At 46.2% G+C, this 23,253-nt stretch overlaps 1 protein-coding gene across 1 annotated transcript; it reads left to right on the top strand.

Annotated features, from left to right (window-relative positions):
• Positions 1–20,069: 20,069 nt before the first annotated feature.
• LOC143349097 (uncharacterized) lies at positions 20,070–23,034 on the top strand. Its single transcript, XM_076780052.1, has 2 exons — positions 20,070–20,304; positions 21,497–23,034. Exons 1-2 carry the CDS (start codon positions 20,070–20,072, stop codon positions 23,032–23,034), a joined length of 1,773 nt encoding a protein of 590 aa, XP_076636167.1.
• Positions 23,035–23,253: the final 219 nt, after the last annotated feature.

The raw sequence follows: 23,253 nt of genomic DNA, 5'->3' as shown, positions 1-23,253 counted from the left end.
AAGCTGGTAAGCAAGCAAGAAGCTAGTAAGGAAGCAGTAAGCTAGTAAGCAAGCTGTAAGCTACTAAACAAGCAGTGAGCTAGTAAGCGAGGAGGAAGCTCGATAGCAAGCAGTTTGACAGTAAGCAAGCTGCAAGCTAGTAAGCAAGCAGGAAACTAGTAAGGAAGCTGTAGGCTAGTAAGCGAGCAGTAAGTTAGTAAGGAAGCAGTGAGTTTGTAAGCAAGCAGTAAGCTTGTAAGCAAGCAGTAAGCTGGAAACAAAGCAGGTAGCTAGTAAGGAAGTACTAAGCTAGTGCGCAAGCCGTGAGTTAGTAAGGAAGCAGTGAGCTAGTAAGCATGCAGCTGGCTAGTGAGTAACCAGTAAGTAATGAAGAAAGAAGGAATATTGTAAGAAAGCAGTTAGGTAGTAAGCAAGCACTGAGGTAGTAAGGAAGCAGTATGCTAGTAGGCAAGCAGTAAGCAAGTAAGAAGCAAGTAAGCTAGTAAGCAAGCAGCAGGCTAGTATGAAAGCAACTAGCTAGTAAGAAAGCAGTATGCTAGTATGCAAGCAGTAAGCAAGTAAGAAGCAAGTAAACTTGTAAGCAAGCAGCAGGCTAGTAAGAAAGCAGTAGGCTTGTAAGCAAGCAGTAAGTTAGTAAGCAAGCAGTGTGCTAGTAAGCGAGCATGAAGCTAGTAAGGAAGCAGTATGCTAGTAAGCAAGCAGCAAGATGGTATCAAAGCAGGTAGCAAGTAAGTTGGTAGTAATCTAGTATGCAAGCAATAAGATAGTATGGAAGCAGTATGCTAGTAAGGAAGCAGTAAGCTAATAAGCAGCAAGTAAGATTGTAAGCAAGCTGCAAGCTGGTAAGAAAGCTGTTAGCTAGTAAGGGAACCTTAAGCTAGTAAGCAAGCAGTAAGCTGGTAAGCAAGCACTAAGCTAGTAAGCAAGCAGTAGGCGTGTTAGCTACCATTAAGCTAGTAAGCAAGCAGTAAGCTGCAAGGCAAGCAACAAGCTGTTAAGCAACTTTAAGCTTGCAAGCAAGCAGTAGGCTAGTAAGCAAGCAGTAAACTAGTAACAAAGCTGTATGTTGGTAACAAAGCATTAAGTTAGTAAAAATGCAGTTGGTAAGTAAGTTTGCAGAAAGCTGGTAAGAAGCAGGTAGCTAGTAAGGAGGTAGTAAGCAAGCAAGCACGCAGATAGTTAGTAAGGAAGCAGGAAGCTAGTAAGGAAGCAGTATGCCAATAGCCAAGCAGTAAGCTTGTATGAAAGCAATTCGCATGTAAGCAAGCAGTAAGCTAGTATGCGAGTAATGTGCTAATAAGCGACGAGGTTGCTATTAAGGAGGCGGTATGCTAGTAAGCAACCAGTAAGCTAGTAACAAAGCAGTATGTTAGTAACAAAGCTGTAAGTTAGTAAGAATGCAATTAGTTAATATCAAAGCAGTAAGCTAGTAAGCAAGCTGTAAGCTAGTAAGCAGGCAGGGAGCTAATAAGGAAGCAGTATGCTAGAAAGCAAACGGCGGGCTAGTAAGCAAGCAGTAAGCGAGTGAGCTAGCAGTAAGCTAGAAAACTAGGAGAAGGCTAGTATGAATGCCGTTATCTTGTAGACAAGCACTAAGCTAGTAAGGAAGCACTAAGCTAGAATGCAGGCAGCAGGCCAGTAAGCAAGCTGTAAACGAGTACGCTAGCAGTAAGCTAGTAAGCATGCAGTGAGCTAGTAAGCGAGGGGGAAGCTTGCAAGCAAGCAGTAAGCTAGTAAGCAACCAGTTAACTAGTATGCAAGCAGCAAGATAGTAAGCATGCAGTTAACTAGTATGCAAGCAGTAAGCTAGTAAGAAAGCAGCTGGTTATTAAGAAAGCAGTTAGCTATTGAGCAATTAGTTAGATAGTAAGTAGGCATTAAGCTAGTAAACAAGCAGTGAGCTAGTAAGAAAGTATTTAACTAGTAAGCAAGCAGTAACATAGTGTGCAGGCAGTTAGCATGTAGGCAAGTGAGCAACCAGTAAGTTATTTAGAAAGCAGGAATGTTGTAAGAAAGCAGTTAGGTAGTAAGCAAGCAGTAAGGTAATAAGGTAGCTGTAGGTTAGTAACAAAGCAGTATGCTAGTAAGAAAGCAGCAAGCTAGTATGGAAGCATTAAGCTAGTAAGCAAGCAGTAAGCTAGTAAGCGAGCGGTAAGCTGGTAAGAAAGCAGTTAACTAGTAAGGATGTGGTAAGCTAGTAAGCAAGCAGTAAGCTTGTAAGCAAGCAGCAAGCTGGTAAGACAGCAGGTAGCTAGTAAGCAAGCAATGAGCTGGTAAGAAACATATAAGCTAGTAAGCCAGCAGTAGGCTGGCAAGAAAGGAGGTAGCTAGTAACGATGTAGTAAGCTAGCTAGCAAGCAGTAAGCTAGTAAGCAAGCAGCAAGTTAGTAAGCAAGTAGTGATCCAGTAAGCGAGAAGGATGCTAGTAAGGAAGCAGTTGGCTAGTAAGCAAACAGGGAGCTAGTAAGGAAGCAGTGAGCTTAAAACCAAGCAGTCAGCTAGAAGCAATCAGCAAGCTAGCAAGCAAGCATTATGCTGGAAAGCAAGCAGCAGACTAGCAAGAAAGCAATTAGCTAGTAAGAAAGCAGTATGCTAGAAAGTAATTAGTAAGCTACAATATAGGCTGTAAGCTAGTAGGCAAGCAGCAAGGTAGTAAGCAAGCCGTAAGCGAGTAAGCCAGCAGTAAGCAAGTAAGCAAGCATTAAGCCAGTAAGCAACCAGTAAGCCAGATCGCAAGCAGCGAGTTAGTAAGCAAGCAGTATGCGACTAAGCTAGCAGTAAGCTAGTAAGCGAGCAGGAAGCTAGTAAGCAACCAGCAAGCTAGTATGGGAGCAACAGGCTAGTATGAAAGCACTTAGCTAGTAAGAAAGCAGTATGCTAGTATTGAGGATCTATCTTTGTGATAGATTTCCCCAATCGCTTTCCGCAGAAAGAAGAAGGAATAATTTGTTGGAACGGTATAATGTGTAAGACACGGAGCCGACGAAATTTGTGGAAGACTCTTTTCCGCGGTCTGGGTTGTCGCACGACTAACTTCAAACCGGGAAAAATCCCGGCTATATATGCGTCGCCAAATGTTCGGCAAACCTATGGGTTTTATGACATGGCCTGGGCCGACGTCGAACAGAGAAAAATCGCGAAGATTCGGAAATACAAAGTATATCTATTCTCAACTCTCCCACTTATTTTGAATGTCCGCGTATGTTTAATTTTTCTCTCGGATAGCAAAACGGCTGCTTTTGCAAAGGCTTAGCAAAGCTATCAGCCAATTGTTCTTTCGTTTGAACATATTTAATTTCTACTTCTCCGCGATTAACGACATCACGAGTAAAATGGTACTTTATACCGATGTGTTTCGAGCGCTTATGGTTTTCGGAACTATTAGCAATTTTTATGGCCGCTTGGTTATCGACAAAAGCAGGGACGATATTGCACACAACATCCAATTCATTCAACATACGACGTAACCAAAACCGCTTCTTTCACGCCGTGAGCTAACGTGATATATTCCGACTCAGCGGTCGACAGGGCAACGACCTTTTGCAATTGACTGGACCACGAAATTGGTCCACTATTCAAAATATAGACAAATCCACCCCTAGATCTTCGAGTCTCTGAGCATCCGGCATAATGAGCATCCGTGAATCCCGAAATATCAAGCGAACTCCCACTATTTCCGTAGACTATTCCGTGATCACGTGTTCCATTTAAATAACGCATTATTTTCTTTACCGATTGCCAATGAGTGTCGTCGTAAGAACTCAAGAATTGACTTGCGTAATTGACCGTAAATTCGATATCCGGGCGACAAACTCGTGCAGCGAATAATAAAGAGCCTATTGCTTCACGAAACGGTATTTTACTGTCAGTCGCAGGTGTTTGTTTTTGCATGGGCATACCTGGCTCCGCAGGTACACTTGGAAAACAATTCATTCAAAGTTCCTCTTGTACTCAGCATCAAACGTCCTCATTCAGACACCAGTTCGGTCTACAACTCCTCTAATTTAAGTGAAATTCCAAGTACTACGGACATCGAAATTGAAAAAACCATATGCAAAAACATAAAAAAAGGAAATAAGAAGTCTAAGACAGATAGCTTTTCAGATGAATTTAAAGAACAATTCGATTTTATAAAACCACTCATTAAGAGTACGACACAAAACCCTCCTCTCAGTGTTGAGAATTTATCCAATTTTATTGTGGAAAGTTTGAACAACTCAGATATCCAAGGACATGCTTCTAAATTCACCAACGACACTTCAGCACTTATCGAAATGTTAAAAGAAACGCAAAAACGCATCAAAAGAAAAAATGTAAGGTTCTGACTTCCAGTATTATTAAAAAGTTACTATCAAATAAGAAAGACACTTCTAGTGAGGATTTTAGCTCTTCAGAAGACCAATGAATAATTCAAATTTGTTATTTCAATCGCAATCTCCCACCTATTCTACTCAACGTAGTCGCAGCACCTCAAATTAACGTCTGTTCTTCTGGAATGCAAGAAGCATCATACAACGGAAAGAAGAAGTTGAAGTTTTGTAAAAAAATTTAGACATATTTGTGTGTGTGGAATCGTGGTTGACTCCCGAAAAAGACTTAAAGTTTCCAAGCTTTAATGCATATAGACGTGATAGATTACATTCTCGCGGAGGCGGCATTATTTTTCTTATACGTAAGTCCATTGCGTTTTCAGAGATAAATCATTCAATTTCAGTTCATGACTCCATCGAAATTGGTGGCGTAAATTTAACTAATATTAATCCCCCTTTAAAGATCATATCTTGTTATAGAATTCCAGGTTCTGTTCTTTCCCAATCTCAATGGGATCAACTAGTTAGTAATATTGGAAGAAATGACAATCGTATTTTCATGGGGGACTTTAACTCCCATCATAGGATATGGAATTGTTCCATTACTGACCAGAATGGTGAAAGGCTTTTGCAGGCTATTGATAATAATGATTCATTTCTGCATAACCCAAATTCATTCACTCATATCGATCTTTATAGGAATAATAAGTCTAATATTAACCTCATCCTATCATCTATGAATATTGCAGATAAAATTAACATTAAGGTTTATGATGAAACTCTAGGTTCTGACCATTATCCTATCTTTTTTGACATTTTGGTCGAAAAAAATTATTATTATAGAAAATCTTTTAAAATTGATTCTGTTCGCACTGATTGGGACGGTGCCCTATCATACCTAGATATTCATTATGTTGTTTTTTTTTATCCTCTTTATGACACTTTAACTGCTAGTGAAAAATATAAATTTTTTATTAATGTACTAACGAATTCCATTAAGCACAACACTCCTGAAAGGAAAAGAGTAAATCTTCGTAGACATAGAAATCCTGTCCCTTGGTGGGACTTGGAATGTGATAAGTTCAAAAGACTAAGAAGAGCTGCATATAAAAAATGGGAATATTCTCATAACCTAACTGATTTAATTAACTATAAGAAAATTGAAGCTCAAACAAAGAAATTATTTAAAAAGAAAAAGAAGGATAGTTTTAGGGAATTCTCTGAAAAAATCAACATTCATACTGATACAAAATTTACTTGGAACAGAGTTAGAATTTTAAAAAATAAATGGGTTAAAATTAACCCAAAGAGCATAACTGAGAATCTCCAAAATGAAAATCAAATTTTGTCTTCTCTGGACAAGATTAGTCCTCCATGGGTTCCTACTGATATACCAAACGGTAATGTCAATGAGTTTTTTGATGTATGCTTCAATCTAACCGAATTTAACGCTGCCTTAGCCTCACGATATGATGGCTCGGCTCCGGGTCTTGACGGGATCAATTATCTAGTTATCAAAACATTATCTGTACAATATAAGCTATTACTTCTAGATATTTATAACGAAATTTACTTATCAAATGACTACCCTCAGGAATAGAATCAATATTACATTCATTTCATTGAAAAATCAGACAAAAAAAGCGTCCGTCCTATAGCCCTTTCCTCTTGCTTCTGTAAACTGTTTGAAACGCTTATATGAAATAGGTTACAATGGTGGATTGAACACCAAAATCTACTTCCAGCTAGCCAAACGGGTTTTCGTAAAGGACAATCATGTATAGATAATGCCACCAAGCTAATGTTATACATTCAGGAAGGATTTCATAAGAGAAAGGACACCTTGGCAGCCTTTTTGGATGTCCAAGGTGCTTTTGATAACGTGAATAGTGATATTTTGTTGAACAAACTGCCCTTTGTAGGTTGCACTGACCGTTTAATTCGATTTGTTAAATTTTTAACATACAAAAGAGAAATATTCACAAGTTTGACAGGCGACGAAGTTAGATTTGTCTTCAAAGGTGTCCCTCAAGGAGGTGTATTAAGTCCACTTCTTTATCTGATATATGTTTCAAAAATTACTGAAAATTTGCCCGAAAATATTTGTGTATCTCAATTCGCAGATGACATTGCAGTTTATTCAAAAATCTCTCCACTAAGAAAATGTAAACATCTTATAGAAAGATCTATTTTCAAAACAGCCTTCCTTCACTTTAACAACAAAAAGATCCTTCCTGGACAAACTGAAATTGATGTAAATGATTGCATTATCAAATCTAGCTGCTCCACTCGATTCTTAGGAATAATTTTTGATTATGAACTATCTTTCAAGATTCATTTATCTTATGTTCAAAACAAGTGTATGAGAGCCTTAAATACCGTTAAATTTCTATGCGGAACATGGTGGGGCTCAGACCCAACAACATTATTAATTCTTTACAAACGTTTTGTTCGTTCAAATATTGATTATGAATGCTTCATTTATTTTCCTACACGTAAAGATCTAAACTACAAACTAGAAAAAATTCAATTTTTTGCCATTAGATCGGCTTTAGGTTATCGTACATCTACTCCTACCAACATTCTATTGGCTGAGTCAAAGCTCCCGTTAATAAGAGATCGTGTAAAATTCTTATGTAATAGCTACTTGAGTAAAGTTATTTCCAATACTTCCATCCTGGTCAACAATGAAATACATCAATATTATTCCAAGACCAGAAATTTTAAACGCAAGAGGAAAAGACTTATACATCAATGTATTGATGATATCCCTATCATAAAAAGAAATTTAAGAATCAGTAACTGTTATGATATTTATCGTCTGGATTATAATGTTATTATTAATTCGATTCCAATAAATACTGAACTTGGTCATGATCTTAAAATATGTGATCATCCAAATTCCATATTACATAATTGGCTTTCAAACTGTGACTCATACGCAATTTTTACTGATGGTAGTAAAATTCCAGGTTCTAACTCTGTTGGATCTGGATGCATTTGTAAGGATTTAAATATATCTACCAAAAAAAGCATCCCATCTAGTGCTTCTATATTTACGGCTGAATGCATTGCTTTAATTGATGCTCTTGACATTGCTCTTTTGGACACAAACCAAAATTATAAAATACTTACCGATTCTCTCAGTGCCCTGCTATGCCTACAAAGGTCAAAGATTAATATAATGACCAACTTCTATATTTATGAAATTAAGGAGAAATACTTTAAGTTCAAGAAAAGCACATCAAATAATAGCAGTATAGAATTTGTTTGGATTCCGTCCCATTCAGGCATTGTTGGAAATGATGAGGCTGACGCCTTAGCTAAGTCGGCTACGCTAGAACCAGCTAATAAGAGTATTGTCATTCCATTTTCTGATTTACGGGAATTTTTTAAACACAAATGTAGACAAAGTACTAGTGATTTCACAATGCAGTAGGGTCAATTTAAAGGCAAGAAGTACTTTCAGTATTACGTTAGAAATGTGACTGCACCATGGTTCTCGGGTAGAGGTTTATCACGGCAATTTATTGTCACATTCAATCGTTGTAGAGCAGGTCACTATCATCTTGCAGCATCTCTTTCACGACTACACATAATAGATGATCCCAAATGTAACAGCGGTAATGAGGTTCAAGATCATAACCATATCATTTGGCAATGTACCTTGTTTGAATCACAAAGAGTTGATCTCATGAAAAAATTAAGGAAGCTCAAATTGTTTCCACCCTTAAATATCAGATCGTTACTTTATTAACCGAATATTTAGGCATGTTATTTTCTTTTCAATTTTTTCAAACAATGTAATTTAAAGATTTAAAGTGATATACTTATGTGTTATATACCTAATGTGTCCCACGGTTCCGATATTATTAATGCTTAACAGTAAGATGTACATATATTACTAATGTATAGCTTTATAACCCCCTATGGGGGGTTTCAATTAAGCTTTCAATATAATAAAAAAAAAAAAATTCCGAACTTGATTATTGTATCGGTTTCGGCACGCGTTTCGGCACTGGGCAGGGCATTTTCGTTGAAGGTTACGTCTCTGCTTATTGAAATTTTCTTCAATTTATTATCCCAGAGTCTATAATTAGTAGACTCCCCATCGTAACCGACGAATATGACCTGTCTGCTTTTTGGGTCGAATTTTTGCCGTGTTTCCTTCGGCACGTTCACGTAAGCTACGGATCCAAACACCTTTAAATGTTTTATATCAGGTTTGCGTTTAAACCACTTCTCGAACGGAGTAATCGTCTCCCCTGGCTTAAGGATGGTCCGATTCAGCAGGTAGCACGCGGTGTTTACTGCTTCTGCCCATAAATTTTGATCCATGTTCTTTGCGTGAATCATAGAACGTGCACTTTCAATGAGCGTACGAATTTCGCGTTCAGCGCGACCATTCTGCTCATGAATGTATGGTGACGAGCATTCGTGGATTATACCTTTTTCCTCTAAAAAGGTCCGGAGCTGGCTGCAGGAGTACTCTGTCTCATTGTCCGAGCGCAGGACTTTGATTTTCGTTCCTGTGTGCGTCGATACGAATGCCTGGAACTCCTTAAATTTGCTGAATACTTTTGATTTATAGCTCATGAAGTATACCTTCTTATAGCTGGTACTCTCGTCCTTAAACAGTAAAAAGAACCGCGTGTTGCTCAGTGAGTTTATGTTTACAGAGCCACAGACATCGATATGAATTTTCTCCCCTGGCCCGTAATTGTCTTCAACCCCGATGCATGGATGCGGCCTTCGGGACTGCTTGCCCATAATGCATCCTTCACAAAAAAACTTTGTCAAATTGTCCTTTTCAGTTCCATGGATGCCGAGTTGTTCACACGTATGTTTTGCGGCGCGATCATTTACGTGCCCCATTCGCTCATGCCAAAGTTTTAATTTTTCCTGGCCATCTGCTAATTTCAGCGCATTACAGTCAATGGGCACTTTCTCTTTGAAACACATTTCAAAAAATTTTCCGTGCGGTATTCCACGTGCGGCGAGTTTTCCTTTACTATCGCGAACTTCACATTTGTTTTCAAACGAATGAAAAGAGTACCGTTTTTTGTTCACTGAGCCTATAGAAAACAAACTACACTTTAGTTCAGGTACATAGAGCACATCTTGTAATTCGCGTTTGTATAGCACACCCTCAAGCACTTCTCGGATTTTAATTGTTCCGGTGCCAGCCGCTAAGATGATGCGATCATCCGCTACTTTAACCGCATGACCATTTGAATTCGGCTGCAATGCCGAAGAACAATCTTTGCGGAAAGTCATATGCATTCCGGCACCCGAATCCGCAATCCACACGTCACTGTCACTTTCATTGGTGCATTTATATGTTCCAACAATGTCACACACCAACGCTGGCGCATTTCTCGCTGAACTGTCCGATGATTTTCCAGCTTGATTTTTTGGACATTCACGTGCCCAGTGGCCTTTTTCTTTGCAGACTCCACACCGCGTTCGTTTTCTCAGCTCCTCGATATCCTTCTTGGAGCGTTTCTTTTTCTTTGCGTCGTTCAGGGACGTCTTTTGAACACGAAGTGCGAGCGTCGACACTTCATTCTCAGCAAAACGCCTATCTTCCTTGATCAGTCTGCTGATCAAGTTCGCTTTCGTTTTTTCCGTAGCAGGAGTGCATTCCCACGTGTGACGAAAAATGGAGAACTTCGTGGGTAAACTGCGCAGCAGTTATGCCATGACAGATTTGTCCGACGGTTCCTCACCCGCATCCTGCAGGCGTCTGCAGATGCTCTCCAAATGATCTGCAATGGGCTCCTCTTCATTAACGCAAAAATTATAAAACTGCTCCCAGGCAGTTTGTGCAGCGTCTTCACTTGCATCTCCGTACAGGTCCCTCAGCTTGTTCCGCATTTCTTTTGCAGTGGAGCAGTTGTACAAATTGCGGCGAAGATTTGGGGCGATTGTACTCAGTATAATCATTTTTACCTGCGCTGATTTTTGACTGTGCACTTTGAGCTCCGTTACCTTGTTCTCAGCAGGTTTTACCATTGTACCATCTACGAAACCAAGCAAACCTTTTGCTTCTAGCGGAATCACTACTCCAGATTTCCACATGGAGTAGTTAGTGCCGTCCAGTTTCACGATTTCCATTCCAACTTCTATGTCAGACATTGCGAAGAAATCACTTACACAATTGGTATCCAGTAAAAAAAACCTTTTCACCTAGCCAGCGTGGCTTATCAACAAACAAATTCTTTCTAGCAGGCGCAGTGGAAGCGTGCTGGGCCCATAAACTATTAAGGATCAATCATTGAGATAGATTTCCCCAATCGCTTACAGCAGAAAGAAGAAAAAATATTTTGTTGAAACGCTATAAGGTGTAAGACACGGAGGCGACAAAATATATGAAAGACTTTTCCCCACGGTCAGGGTAATCGCACAACTAACTTCAAACCAAGAAAAATTCCGGCTATATATGCGTCGCCAAATGGTCGGCAGACCTATTGCTTTTATGACATGAGCTGGGCCGGCATCAAACAGAGAAAAATCGCGAAGATTCGGAAATACAATGTATATCTATACTCAACAGCTAGTAAGCAAGCAATACGGTAGAAAGCAAGCAGCAAGCTAGTAGGCAAGCAATAACCTAGAAAGCAAGCAGCAGGCTAGTAAGCAAGCAGTAAGCGAGTAAGCGAGCCATAAGATAGTAAGCATGCAGTAAGAAGGTGAGCAAGCAGCTGGCTAGTAAGGAAGCAGAGAGCTAGTAAGCAAGCTGGGAGCTAGTAAGGAAGCAGTATGCTAGTAAGCAAGCAGCAAGCTAGTAAGCAACCTGTGAGCCAGTAAGCGAGCTGCAGGCTAGTAAGAATGCAGACTGCTAGTAAGAAAGCAGTGTGCTAGTAAGCAAGCAGTAAGCTAGAAATCAAGCAGCAAGCTAATAAGCAAGCAGTAAGCGAGTAAGCGAGCGATAAGGTAGTAAGCAAGCTGTGAGCTAGTAAGCGAGCAGGGCGCTAGTAAGGATGCAGTATGCTAGTAAGCAAACAGTAAGCTAGTAAGCAAGGTGTAAGCTGGTAAAAAAGCAGATTGATAGTACGCAAGCAGTAAGCTAGTAAGCACGCTGTATGCTGGTAAGAAAGCAGTTAGCTAGTAAGCGAGTAGCAAGCTAGTAAGCAAGCTACAATCTAGTAAGCAATCAGTGAGCTAGTAAGCGGGCCACAGGCCAGCAAGAAAGCAGTTAGCTAGTAACAAGGCAGTATGCTAGTAAGCAAGCAATAAGCTAGAAGGCAAGCAGCAAGCTTGCAAGCAAGCAGTAGGCGAATAAGGGAGCAGGAAGCTAGTTAGCAAGCACTGAGCTAGTCAACGAGTAGGAATCTGGTATGGAAGCTGTGAGCCAGTAAGCAAGCAATTTTCTAGTAGGAAGGCAGAATGCTAGTACGAAAGCAGTAAGCGACTAAGCTAGCAGTAAGATAGTAACAAACCAGTAATTGAGTATCATTGAAGTAGGCAAGTTGGCAAGCAGTAAGCTAGAATGTAAGCAACAAGCTAGTAAGCGTGCAGCAAGCTAGTAAGCAACAAGTAAGAATGTATGAAAGCATTAACCTGGTAAGCAAGATGAGAGCTAGTAAGCGAGCGGGAAGCGAGTAAGGAAGCAGCATGATAGTATGCAAGTAGTAAGCTAGTAAGCAAGCGGTGTGCTAGTAAGCGTGGAGGGGGCTAGTAAGGGAGAAGTACAGTCTGTTTGACAAGAGCGTATACGGCAAAACTTTTTTCTGTGAACCGGGGGAGGGGGGATTCCACCTCGAGCAGGTAACCTGGGCTTTTCCCTAAAATGATTTGTATAGAAATCCTCAGTTTTTACCCAAGCTTGATCGTAGAGGTACATATTTCACCATGAGTGCCGCGTACGCATCACGTTACGAAGCAGTGTTTCTGTGTTCTCATCCTAAAGGACCCAAAATGTCCTACACAGCGGCTTATAAATACATGAAGAAGTCCAAGACATTTGTTAGTAAGTGGGTGAAACGATATTTGGAGGTAAAAAATGTCGATGACCTGCCAGATCGGGGCACCACGCCGAAGACGTCAAAAAAAGAAGACAAATTGATTTTACGGGAATTCGAGAAAAATCCACGTTTATCCTTACGTGGTGGATAAGCAGTTTTGTGTAAGAAGGGTTTGAATATATCATGTGATAGTATACGAAGACAATTATTGGCAAATGATGTGAAATTTAGAAGTACAATAAAGAAACCGTTACTATCCAAGAAACATGTCGAGAAAAGACTCGCTTGGGCGAAAGAGAATTTGGGTCGCAATTGGGACAATGTAATTTTTTCCGACGAAGCTTCATTTTGGGCACGTTCTTCCACCACCCATACCTGGTGTACCCACGCCAATAAACTTATCCAGCGGACCGTTAAACACCCGGTAAAGGTGCATGTTTGGGGTTGTTTCTCAAAACAGGGATTCGGCACTTTACACATATTCGCGGACAATTTAAACGCTGCTAAAATGGTTGAAATCTATCAGAGAGCTTTGTTAACATCCGCCAAAAGGTGGTTTATAAGGAATAACAAATACTGGCTACTACAAGAAGACAACGACCCATAACACCGAAGTCGACTCTGTACTGCGTGGAAAGAAGAAAATCACATTGATGTGCTGGATTGGCCTTCACGGTCACCGGATGCAAATCCAATCGAAAATGTTTGGGCAATATTGAAGCTCAGGCTTAGGGGAAAGAAGATAAATACAATTAAACAGCTGTTTCGTCAAATACGATTAACGTGGAGGTCCCTATCCGAAGATTATGCGATTAAGTTAGTAGAAAGTATGCCTCGAAGATGTCAATTAATTATTGATAATGACGGTGACTGGACAACGTATTAATAATAAAGCATCTTAGTATACATCATAAAGAATTTGTGTATTTTTCCAACTTAATATCTCAAATAGTTTTCGAGTTTTGCCGTACACGCTTTTGTCAAACAGACTGTATGCTAGTAAGCATGCAGTAAGCGAGTAAGCTAGCAGTAGGCTAGTAAGCAAGCAGTGAGCTAGTAAGCGAGCTGTAAGCTTGTATGCAAGCAGTAATCTGGTAAGCAAGCAGTGAGATATTATGCGAGGAGGGAGCTAGTAAGGAAGCAGTATGCTAGTAAGCATGCAGTAAGCTAGTACGCAACCAGTAAACTAGTAAGCAAGCAGTAAGCTGCAATGAAAGCAATTAGGTTCTAAGCAAGGTGTTAGCGAGTATGCTCGCGGTGAGCTAGTAAGCGAAGGGGATGCTAGTATGGAAGCAGTATGCTAGTAAGCAAGCAATAAGCTAGTAAGAAAGCAGTTAGCTAGTAAGAAAGCCGTATGCCAGTCAGCAAGCAGCAGGCTAGTAAGCAAGCAGTAAGCGAGTAAGCTAGCAGTAAGACTGTACACAAGCAACACTCTAGTAAGGAACAAGAGGGCCGTGACCGGGGTCCTCCTGCTGAAGATTCCCGGACCGTAGGGCGGGGAGAAGACGGACCGACGCGCACAGAGGCTTCGGGAGTAGCTGGGCGAGCGGGTTGTTCGGGTCGCCAGACCCACGAAGCGCACGGGGATGCGCGTTTGTGGGCTGGACGATTCGTTCACAGCGCAGGATGCGTCCTGTACCCTAGCGATGGCGGGGGACTGCCCCGAAGGAGACGTGCGGGTCGTGGAGATCCGCAGGTCTCCTTCCGGCCTGGGGTCGGTGTCTTGTCCAGGCGCGCCGCTGGGCGCTTCGGCGCCTGGACAGGGACGCTATGATGGCAGCTGCTCTCGCTGCAACTTGGCCGCAGGGGGCGGCCGAGTTGCCGAGCATAGAGGAGGAGGTCGTTCGGCTCGGGGATTAATCGCAAATATTTCCGATGCGACGAGGCCCTGGGTCGGACAGGCTTCTCCTCATAGGGCGGTGTGCTGGTGGTCGGCCGCGATCGCAGAATTGCGCGTCGCGAGTGTGCGCGCCCGACGCCAGTACATCCGCGCGCGCCGTCGTCCCCGAAGAGACGATGGCGTGGCGCAAGCGAGGGCAGATGACCTGTATGAGTCATACCGTACGGCTCGTGTTGCTCTGCAGGTCGCCATCAAACGGACCAAAACCCGGGCATGGAAGGAGCTCCTCCAGACCTTCGATGACGATCCTTGAGAGCGCCCGTAGAAGGTGGTGCTAAATAAGCTCCGCCCGAGGGCGCCCCCTGTCACCGAGGGTCTTGACCCCCGGCTGCTGGAGGACGTGGTCAATACCCTCTTCCCAATTGGGGAGATGAGACCATGTCCTCCGGCAGAGGCGACGGCCCCATTGGAGAGGGTGGCCGAGCCGGGGGTCACGCAGGGGGACCTGGCCGCGGCCATCAGACGGCTCCGGGCGCGTAACACGGCCCCGGATCCGGATGGTGTGCCCGGCCGGGTTTGGGTCATAACCCACGGCGTCCTTGGGGCCGACCTCAGGCGGGCGTTTAACCGATGCCTGAGGGACGAACGATTCCCCCCCAGTTGGAAGGTGGCGAGGATGGTCCTCCTCCGGAAGGAGGGTCGGCCCGCGGAGTCTCCATCCGCATACCGGCCCATCTGTCTCCTCGACGAGGTGGGCAAGCTCTTCGAGCGAGTGATTGCTGCCCGCCTCGTCGAGCACCTGTCGCGGGGTGCTCCGGGCCTGGCCGACTGCCAATACGGTTTCCAGGGGGGCCGGTCGACGGTCGACGCGATCAGTCGTGTCAGGGACCTCACGGAGTCGGCCGTCTCCCGGGGAGGGTTGGCGTTGGCGGTATCGCTGGATATTGCGAACGCGTTTAACACCCTTCCCTGGGGGGAGATACGGAGGGGGCTCGAATATCATCGGGTACCCCCGTGTCTCAGGGCAGTCGTCGGGGATTATCTCCGCGGCAGGTGGATCGAGTATCCGGGCCGGGATTGTGATATGCGGAGGGAGGTGTACTGCGGGGTTCCGCAGGGGTCGGTCCTCGGGTCACTCCTGTGGAACATCGCATACGACGCGGTGTTGCGGGCCGACCTCCCCGACGGCGTCAGCGCCGTGTGTTACGCAGATGACACACTGGTGCTGGCCGTCGGGGCTCAGTGGGGGAGGGCCAAGCGCCTCGCCGAGGAGGGGGCGCAACGCGTCGTCGACCGGATCAGGGGGATGGGGATGACGGTGGCGGTCCATAAGACCGAGGTGATAGCGTTCCATTCACCTCGGCAGGATCCGCCGGCCCCTCTGATCCGGGTGGGTGGGGCTGATATCGAAGTGAAGCCCCGGATGAGGTATCTGGGGCTGATCCTCGATAGTCACTGGCGCTTCAAGGAGCATTTCCGCTGCCTGGTTCCCCGGTTGGAGAGGATGGTCTCGGCTTTAGGCCGGATCCTCCCCAACCTGGGGGGCCCGGCGGGACGAGTTCGCCGCCTCTATGTGGCATGGTTCAGTCAGTGGCCCTATACGGGGCCCCCGTCTGGGCGGACGTCCTGGCGGCCTCCCGGCGCAGCATGACGATGCTGCGTCGGGTGCAGAGGCAGAAGGCGTTGAGGGTCGTCATCGGATACCGGACCGTGTCGCATGAGGCGGCGACGGTTCTTGCGGGGATGCCGCCCATGGATCCACTCGCGCGGTCGCACGCGATGATGTATCGTCATCGTGTCGACCGTCGCGCGGGGCTGGGGGCGGTCCCGGGAGAGCAGGAACCTGCTTGGGGCGATTTGAAGCGCCAGGCCCGGCAGTTCGTGGTGCTCGCGTGGCAGGAGCGGTTGGCCCTGTCAACTGCGGGGCACCGGACAGTCGGGGCTGTACGGCCACTCCTGTGTGAGTGGCTGGACAGAGGCCATGGAAGCCTTACTTACCGGATGACACAGGTATTTTCCGGGCATGGTAGCTTCGGAAGATACCTGTGCCGGATAGGGAAGGAGCCGACGGCGCGTTGCTGCCATTGTGACGTCGAGCAGGACACGGCTGATCATACCCTCCAGGTATGCCCAGCGTGGGAGGGGGAGCGCCGTGTCCTAGTCGGCGTCATAGGGCGGGAAGTCTCGCTGCCGGGTGTGGTGTGCGCCATGCTCGGCAGCGAGAGGAAGTGGAGGGCCGTGGCCTCCTTCTGCGAGACCGTAATGCTGCAGAAGGAGGCCGCGGGAAGGGAGCGCGAGCTTCAGCGGCGCGCTGAGGCTCGCGCTCGTATGGTGGCGCGAGGGCGTCGCCCGGGCGCCAGGCGTTGCGGGCGGCGGCCTTTGCGCGGCGGATGACCCTGGTTGGGAGGGGGGCCCTGAGGGGAGCCTCCTCCCGCCAGGCGGCGATGGGTCGTACGGGGTGGGTCCGGACCACGGGGAGGCACCCTCGGTGGCCTGGGGCGGCCATGAGGTCCCGGCCGCCGAGGGGTAGAAACGGGGTCGCAGGCGGTTGCGAGTTGGAGCTCGCAACTCGCCACTAAATGCGGCCCCGTCCTGCCGCTATGAGACAGAGTGTCTACCGGGGGGACCGTTTGCCCCCCCCCCCGGAGATGGGCGCAAAGCGCGGGCACGGGGATGATACCGGAAGAATGCTTCGAGCGATTCCCGGTATCCTCCCAAATCGTGCGGAAGGGTCACCGTGGGGTTTTTAGTGGGTAGGTCCCGCGCCCGCCATTCTACGGGTGCGGGGAATCCCACACAACCCTCCCGCCTCTCCCCAAAGTGGTGGGAGGGAGTCTTTCGAAGATTTTCCCCACGACAAAAAAAAAAAAAAAAGCAAGAAGTGAGCTAGTGAGAAAGGATCTAGTTAGTAACAAAGGAGCAAGCTACTAAGGAAGCAGTAAGCAGGTAAGCAAGCAGTAAGCTAGTAAGCGTGTAGTAAGCTAGTAAACAAGCAGCAAGCTAGTAAGCGAGCAGTAAGCGAGTCAGCTAGCAGTAAAATTGTAAGCAAGCTGTAATCTAGTAAGCAAGCAATGAGCTAGTACGCAAGCAGGAAGCTAGTAAGCATGCAGTAAGCTAGTAAGCAAGCAGTAAGGCTGGTAAGAAAGCAAATAGCTTGTAAGTAAGCAGTATGCTACTAAGCAAGCAGTAAGCTAGGAAGTAGCGAGTAAGCTAGTAAGCAAGCAGTAAGCTGGTAAGAGAGCTGTTCGCTAGTAACCAAGTAGTAAGCTAGTAAGCAAGCGGTAATCTAGTAAGGAAGCAGTGAGCTAGTAAGCCAGCAGGAAGCTGGTAAGGAAGCAGTATGCTGGTAAGCAAGCAGTAAGCTAGTAAGCAACAAGTAGGCTAGTAAGCCAGCAGCAGTTCAGTAAGAAAGCAATTAGCTAGTAAGGGAGCAGTTGGCTAGTAAGGAAAACGTAATTCAGTAAGCAAGCATCGAGCTAGTAAGAAAGCAGGAAGCTATAATGCAAGCAGCAATCTAGTAAGCAAGCGGTACGCAACAATGCAAGCAGTGAGCTAGTAAGTGTGCAGGGAGCTAGCAAGGAAGCAGTATGCTAGTAAGGAAGCAGTAAGCTAGTAAGGGAGCATTCGGCTAGAGAGAGAGCAGAAAGTCAGTAAGAAGGCGGTTAGTTAAGAAGAAAGCAGGAATGTAGTTAGAAGGCTGTTAGGTAGTAACTAATCAGTAAGCTAGTAAGAAAGCAGTTAGCTATTGTGCAAGCAGTAAACTAGTAAGCAAGCAGTAAGCTAGTAAGTAACCAGTAACCTAATAGGCAAGCAGTAAGCCAGAAATCAAGCAGCAGGCTAGTAAGCAAGTAGGAAGCTCGGTGGCCCGAGGTCGTCGCCCGGTCGCGAGGCGTCGCGGGCGGCCGCCTCGGCGTGGCGGATGACCTAGGCTGGGAGGGGGGTCCTGAGGGGACCCTCCTCCCGCCAGGCGGCGCCGGGTCGGACCGGTTGGGGGTAGGAGTGCCTCCCCCTACCGGTCCGACGCAAGGGGAGGCACCCTCGGCGGTCTGGTGCGGCCATGAACGCCCGGCCGCCGAGGGGTGGAAACGGGGTCGCGGGCGGTTGCGAGTTGGGGCTCGCAGCCGCCACTAAACGCGGCCCCGGGACGGATAGCGGCGGGATGGAGTAGCCCCGTCCCGCCGCTATGAGGCAGTGTGTCTACTGGTGGGACCGATTGTCCCCCCGGGGGATGGGCGCGAAAGCGCGGGCACGGGGAGGATACCGGAAGAATGCTTCGAGCGATTCCCGGTATCCTCCCAAAGCGTGCCGAAGGGTCACCGTGGGGTTTTTAGTGGGTAGGTCCCGCGCCTGTCGTTGTACGGGCGCGGGGAATCCCACACACCCCTCCCACCTCTCCCCAAGGAGGTGGGAGGGAGTCTTTCGAAGATTTTCCCCACGACAAAAAAAAAAAAAAAAAAAAAGAAAGTAGGAAGCTAGTCAGGAATGAAGTATGCTAGAAAGCAAGCAGCGGTATAGTAAACAAGCAGTAAGCGAGTAAGCTAGTTGTAAGCTAGTGAGCAAGCAGTAAGCTAGTAGGCAAGCTGCTGTGTAGTAAGAAAGCAGTAACGCTGTAAGCAAGCAGTGTGCTAATTAGCAAGCAGTAAGTTAGAAAGCAAGTAGTAAGCATGTAAGCAAGTAGTGGGCTAGTAAGAAAGCAGGATGCTAGTAAGCAAGTAGTATCCTCGAATACAAGCAGCAAGCTAGAAAGCAAGCATTAGGCGAGTAAGCTAGCTGGGCCCTAGTAACGGAGCAGAATGCTAATAAGCAAGCAGTAAGCTAGTAGGCAACCAGTAAGCTAGTAAGCAAGCAGGAAGCTAGTAAGGAAGCAGTGTGCTAGAAAAGAAGCAGCGCGCTAGTAAGCCAGCAGTATGCGGGTAAGCTAGCAGTAAGCTAGTAAGAAAGCAGTTAGCAAGTAAGAAAGCGGCATGCCAGTGAGCAAGCAGCATGCTAGAAAGCAAGCAGCAAGTTAGTAAGCAAGCTATAAGCTAGAAAGCATGGAGCAGGCTAGTAAGCAATCAGTAAGCTCGAAACTAAGCAGCAAGCTAATAAGCATGCTGTCAGCTAGTAAAGGGAGCAGGGAGCTTGTAAGGAAGCAGTGAGCTAGTAAGCGAGCAGGCAGCTGGTACGGAAGCAGCCTGCTAGTAAGCAAGCAGTAAGCTTGTAAGCGAGCAGTGAGCTAGTAAGTGACGAGGAAGCTAGTAAGCAATCAGTGGGCGAGTAAGCTAGCAGTAAGCTAGTAAGCAAGCAGTTAGCTAGTAAGCGAGCAGGGAGCTAGTAAGGTAGCACATTGCTAGTAAGCAAGCAGCTGGCTAGTAAGCGAGGAGGAAGCTAGTAGGGACGCAGTATTGTCCCGTTTCGACGAACTGAAAGTTCCTCTGACGGTAGCGACCATGCGCGCGAGCTCACGGGCGATCGTGCTCGCGATTCGGCAAAATTCGGAAATTTTCGGGTTACGCGCGACCGAGCCGGATCGCGTTACGGGATCGCCGTTCAGATTCAAAACCAATACCAAACAATTAAGTGCGAACTGTGTGACCTTCCAAATTAATTTCAAACCGCTTGTTTTCCGAACTCTCACAGTTCTTTAAGACGTGATTTATCAACTATAACCATTTACGCCTCAATTTATTGTTTCTGTTGATCCGGTGAAGTTTTGTGCTTTATAAAGTTACAACTTGTGAAGAGTTCGTTCTTCATTTTCCAAACCTCGCCGCCCAGTCCTTATGAAAAAAGGGCGAATCAGCTGTCATTTCAAACAGAACATTTTGGTCCTTCGAGCCGGATTGGAGTCGAGGAAGAAGCCGATCTAAAACGAAAATGAACTCAATTGAAGAATTGCTGCACAAGCAATCGCAAGCGAGACGTTCGATCGAACGCGCCCTTACCAATTTTAAAAATCTGGGTCAGGCAAAAATGACGGTTGCCGTTACGCAAAACCGCATGGCGATGATCAAGGAAACCTTCGCACAATGCCAGGGTTTGGATGCAGAAATCTCAGCCATGGCCGACCATAAAATAAAGGCCAGCTACACCTACTTCGTGGAAGACCTATTCGCCACATGCGAGGAGAAATATCAGGAGGCATTGGACTTCATGGCGGAAGTCCTCATGGGGGTGTCTCCTCCACCGGATCCAGCAACGGCCAACGGTCAGAATTTGAACGTCGCTCCGCAACATCTACGTGGAACGCCTCCATTTCTTGCACGCGTCGTTGAAGGGCGAAACGAGCCTCGCGGTGAGTCACCAACCGGTCACAGACCATAATTTTGATGTCGCGTGGAAAATAATAACGTCTCGTTACGAAAACTAGCGCCGACTTATATCCACCCATTTCAATATGTTGTTTACATTACCGACCGTTGTGTCCGAGACTCAATTTGAACTGCGGGCGTTGCGTGACAAACTTAATATGTCGATCGAAATGCTACGAAACCTTGACAGGCCAGTCGACCATTGGAGCGACATTTTCGTTTTTCTCGGTACATAAAAGTTAGATCGCGCGACGCAGAAGGCGTGGGAATTTAATCTGGGTGACACGACCGTGTTTCCCACGTACCGCGAATTCGACGCGTTTTTAGAAAAAAGAATTCGCGCATTAGAAGCGATGCCGGTCACTAAACGCGACAAACCGAGCGAACCAGAAAAACCAAAATCGATTTTGCCGAAAACCTTCCACGCGCATTCAACCGCTACTAGCAAGATTTCGTACGCATTGTGTAAACAAAATCATCTCATTTATCAATGTTCCGAGTTTTTGGGAAAATCCCCTTCTGAGCGCTATCAATTAATCAAGCAGCAAAACCGGTGCGTCAATTGCTTTTCCGTCGGCCATTCCACTGCACTGTGTAAGAATCCGCACTGTTGTAAGGAGTGCCATCAAAGGCATCACACGTTGTTGCATTTCCCGGTAAACAAAAATTCCTCGGTCACAGCGTCAAGGGCTGGTTCTTCGATATCTAACGACCAAATCGAAATTAGTTCAAATTTAGCGTCGAATTCACCGTTGAAGATAACTGTTCTCCTTTCAACAGCGCGGGTTCAGGTGTATTCTCCTCAAGGCAGGTGCGTTACTGCAAGAGCCCTTCTCGACCAAGGGTCAGCAGCGACCCTCATTACCGAAAATTTAGCGCAACTGCTCCGCTTAAAATGAACGTCGTAATACACGCGAATTAGTGGAATTGGCGAGAAACACTCTTTCGCACATCAAGTAGCGTCTATATCAATTACACCTGCGGACCAGATCGAGCCTGCATATTCGACGACCGCGATTATAATGCAAACATTGATCAGGTATGTCCCATCTCGCCAGAAACAAAACGTTACATGGCCTTACCTTTCAGGGCTAAATCTGGCGGACAAGGATCCTATAAGTTCCGACCCTATTGACATTATTATTGGAGCGGATTTATACGGGCAGCTATTACTCCAAGGCGTCATTCGAGGCTCAGGGTGTGTCCCGACCGCGCAAAGCACGGCCTTGGGCTGGATCCTGTCCGGTCCCATCCAAACTCCCGGTCCCGATGACGTCCACATCCACCATTTGTCCGTCCTCGAACACCTTGACCACAATCTGCGCCGCTTCTGGGAAGTCGAGGAGCTCCCAACTCCCGCGATTTTGACACCTGACGAACAAAATTGCGAACGTCATTTCGCTGAAACACATTCGCGAACCTCAGGAGGCCCTTACATTGTCCGATTGCCGTTTCGAGACGACCGACCGATTCACCTCGGAGATTCCAGATCGAGAGCGCTTAGCAGTTTGCGATCTCAAGAGAATCGCCTAAAACGAGACCTCAATTCCCAACGCGAATATCAGGAATTTCTTTCGGAATACCAGTCTCTTGGGCATATGCGAAAGGTCGATCCACCGTCGCCCATAGCACCTCCAAATGCTTATTACATTCCGCACCATCCTGTTATTCGCCAAACTAGTCAAACGACGTGTCTTCGCGTTGTTTTCAACGCTTCCAGCCTCACTTCAAATGACAAATCCCTTAATCAACATTTGCACAGTGGGCCAAAATTCCAACAGGACTTGATCGCAATCTTGATTCGCTGGCGTCAATTCCAATATGTCTGCGCGGCCGACATCGAGAAAATGTATCGGCAGATCCTCGTTGACCCTCACGACGTCGATTTTCAGCGCATCCTTTGGCGCGAGTCTCCTTCTGCTCCAATTAACGAATACCAGCTGCTCACGGTAACGTATGGCACAACTCCAGCGCCATATCTCGCTCTCATAGTGTTGAGACAATTAATCGAGGACGAAGGTTCCTCCTATCCGCACGCAGTGCAAGTTTTAAGCTACCAAGCGTACGTTGGCGACTTCCTCTTCGGAAGTGACGACCTCACGTCACTGCGCCTGATCCGCAACCAGACGATCCAATTGCTTCAAAAGGGAGGCTTTTCGTTATGCAAATGGGCGAGCAACGACAGCCGGCTGTTGTCCGACATCGACGAGGCCAATCACGGTTTAGCCGTCAGTAAATCCCTTCAAGTCGACGAAAATATTTCAGTGCTGGGCCTAACGTGGAACCCTGTCACAGACCAGTTTCAGTTCCATGCATTGACTCCAGGCAATCAAATTACAACCAAGCGCGAAATGCTTTCTTCAATCGCCAAATTATTTGATCCTATGGGCTGGGTCGCTCCATTTGTCGTACTAGCCAAAATTCTCCTCCAACAACTCTGGTCCTTGAAGTGCGACTGGGATGATACAGTTCCGCCAGACTATCTTCAAGAATGGCGCTTATTTTGTTCCGAATTTGCCGAGTTCCATTTACTCACCATTCCTCCGAAAACCTCGCCAAGAGTCTTCACCACTCAAAGCCTTCACGGCTTTTCGGACTATGCGCTGCCCTACTCCTTGCTCGATTGATCAAGTTCATTCAGACGTCCCTGATGAACAGGCCAATGGATTGCCATTGTTGGACGGATTCTCAAATCACGTTAACGTGGGTGAATCAATCACCTTCGCGGTGAAAAACGTTCGTGGCGAACCGCGTTGCCAAGATTCAAACACTTGTGTCCCAATCAAGCTGGCATCACGTCCGGACAGATCACAATCCAGCGGACTGTGCTTCCCGTGGAATCTCAT

The sequence above is a fragment of the Colletes latitarsis genome, chromosome 12 (genome assembly GCF_051014445.1).
Source record: "Colletes latitarsis isolate SP2378_abdomen chromosome 12, iyColLati1, whole genome shotgun sequence".
Taxonomy (NCBI): Eukaryota; Metazoa; Arthropoda; class Insecta; order Hymenoptera; family Colletidae; genus Colletes; species Colletes latitarsis.
Note: the sequence above shows the minus strand (reverse complement) of the source record. Positions and strands in the feature narration are given on the sequence as shown.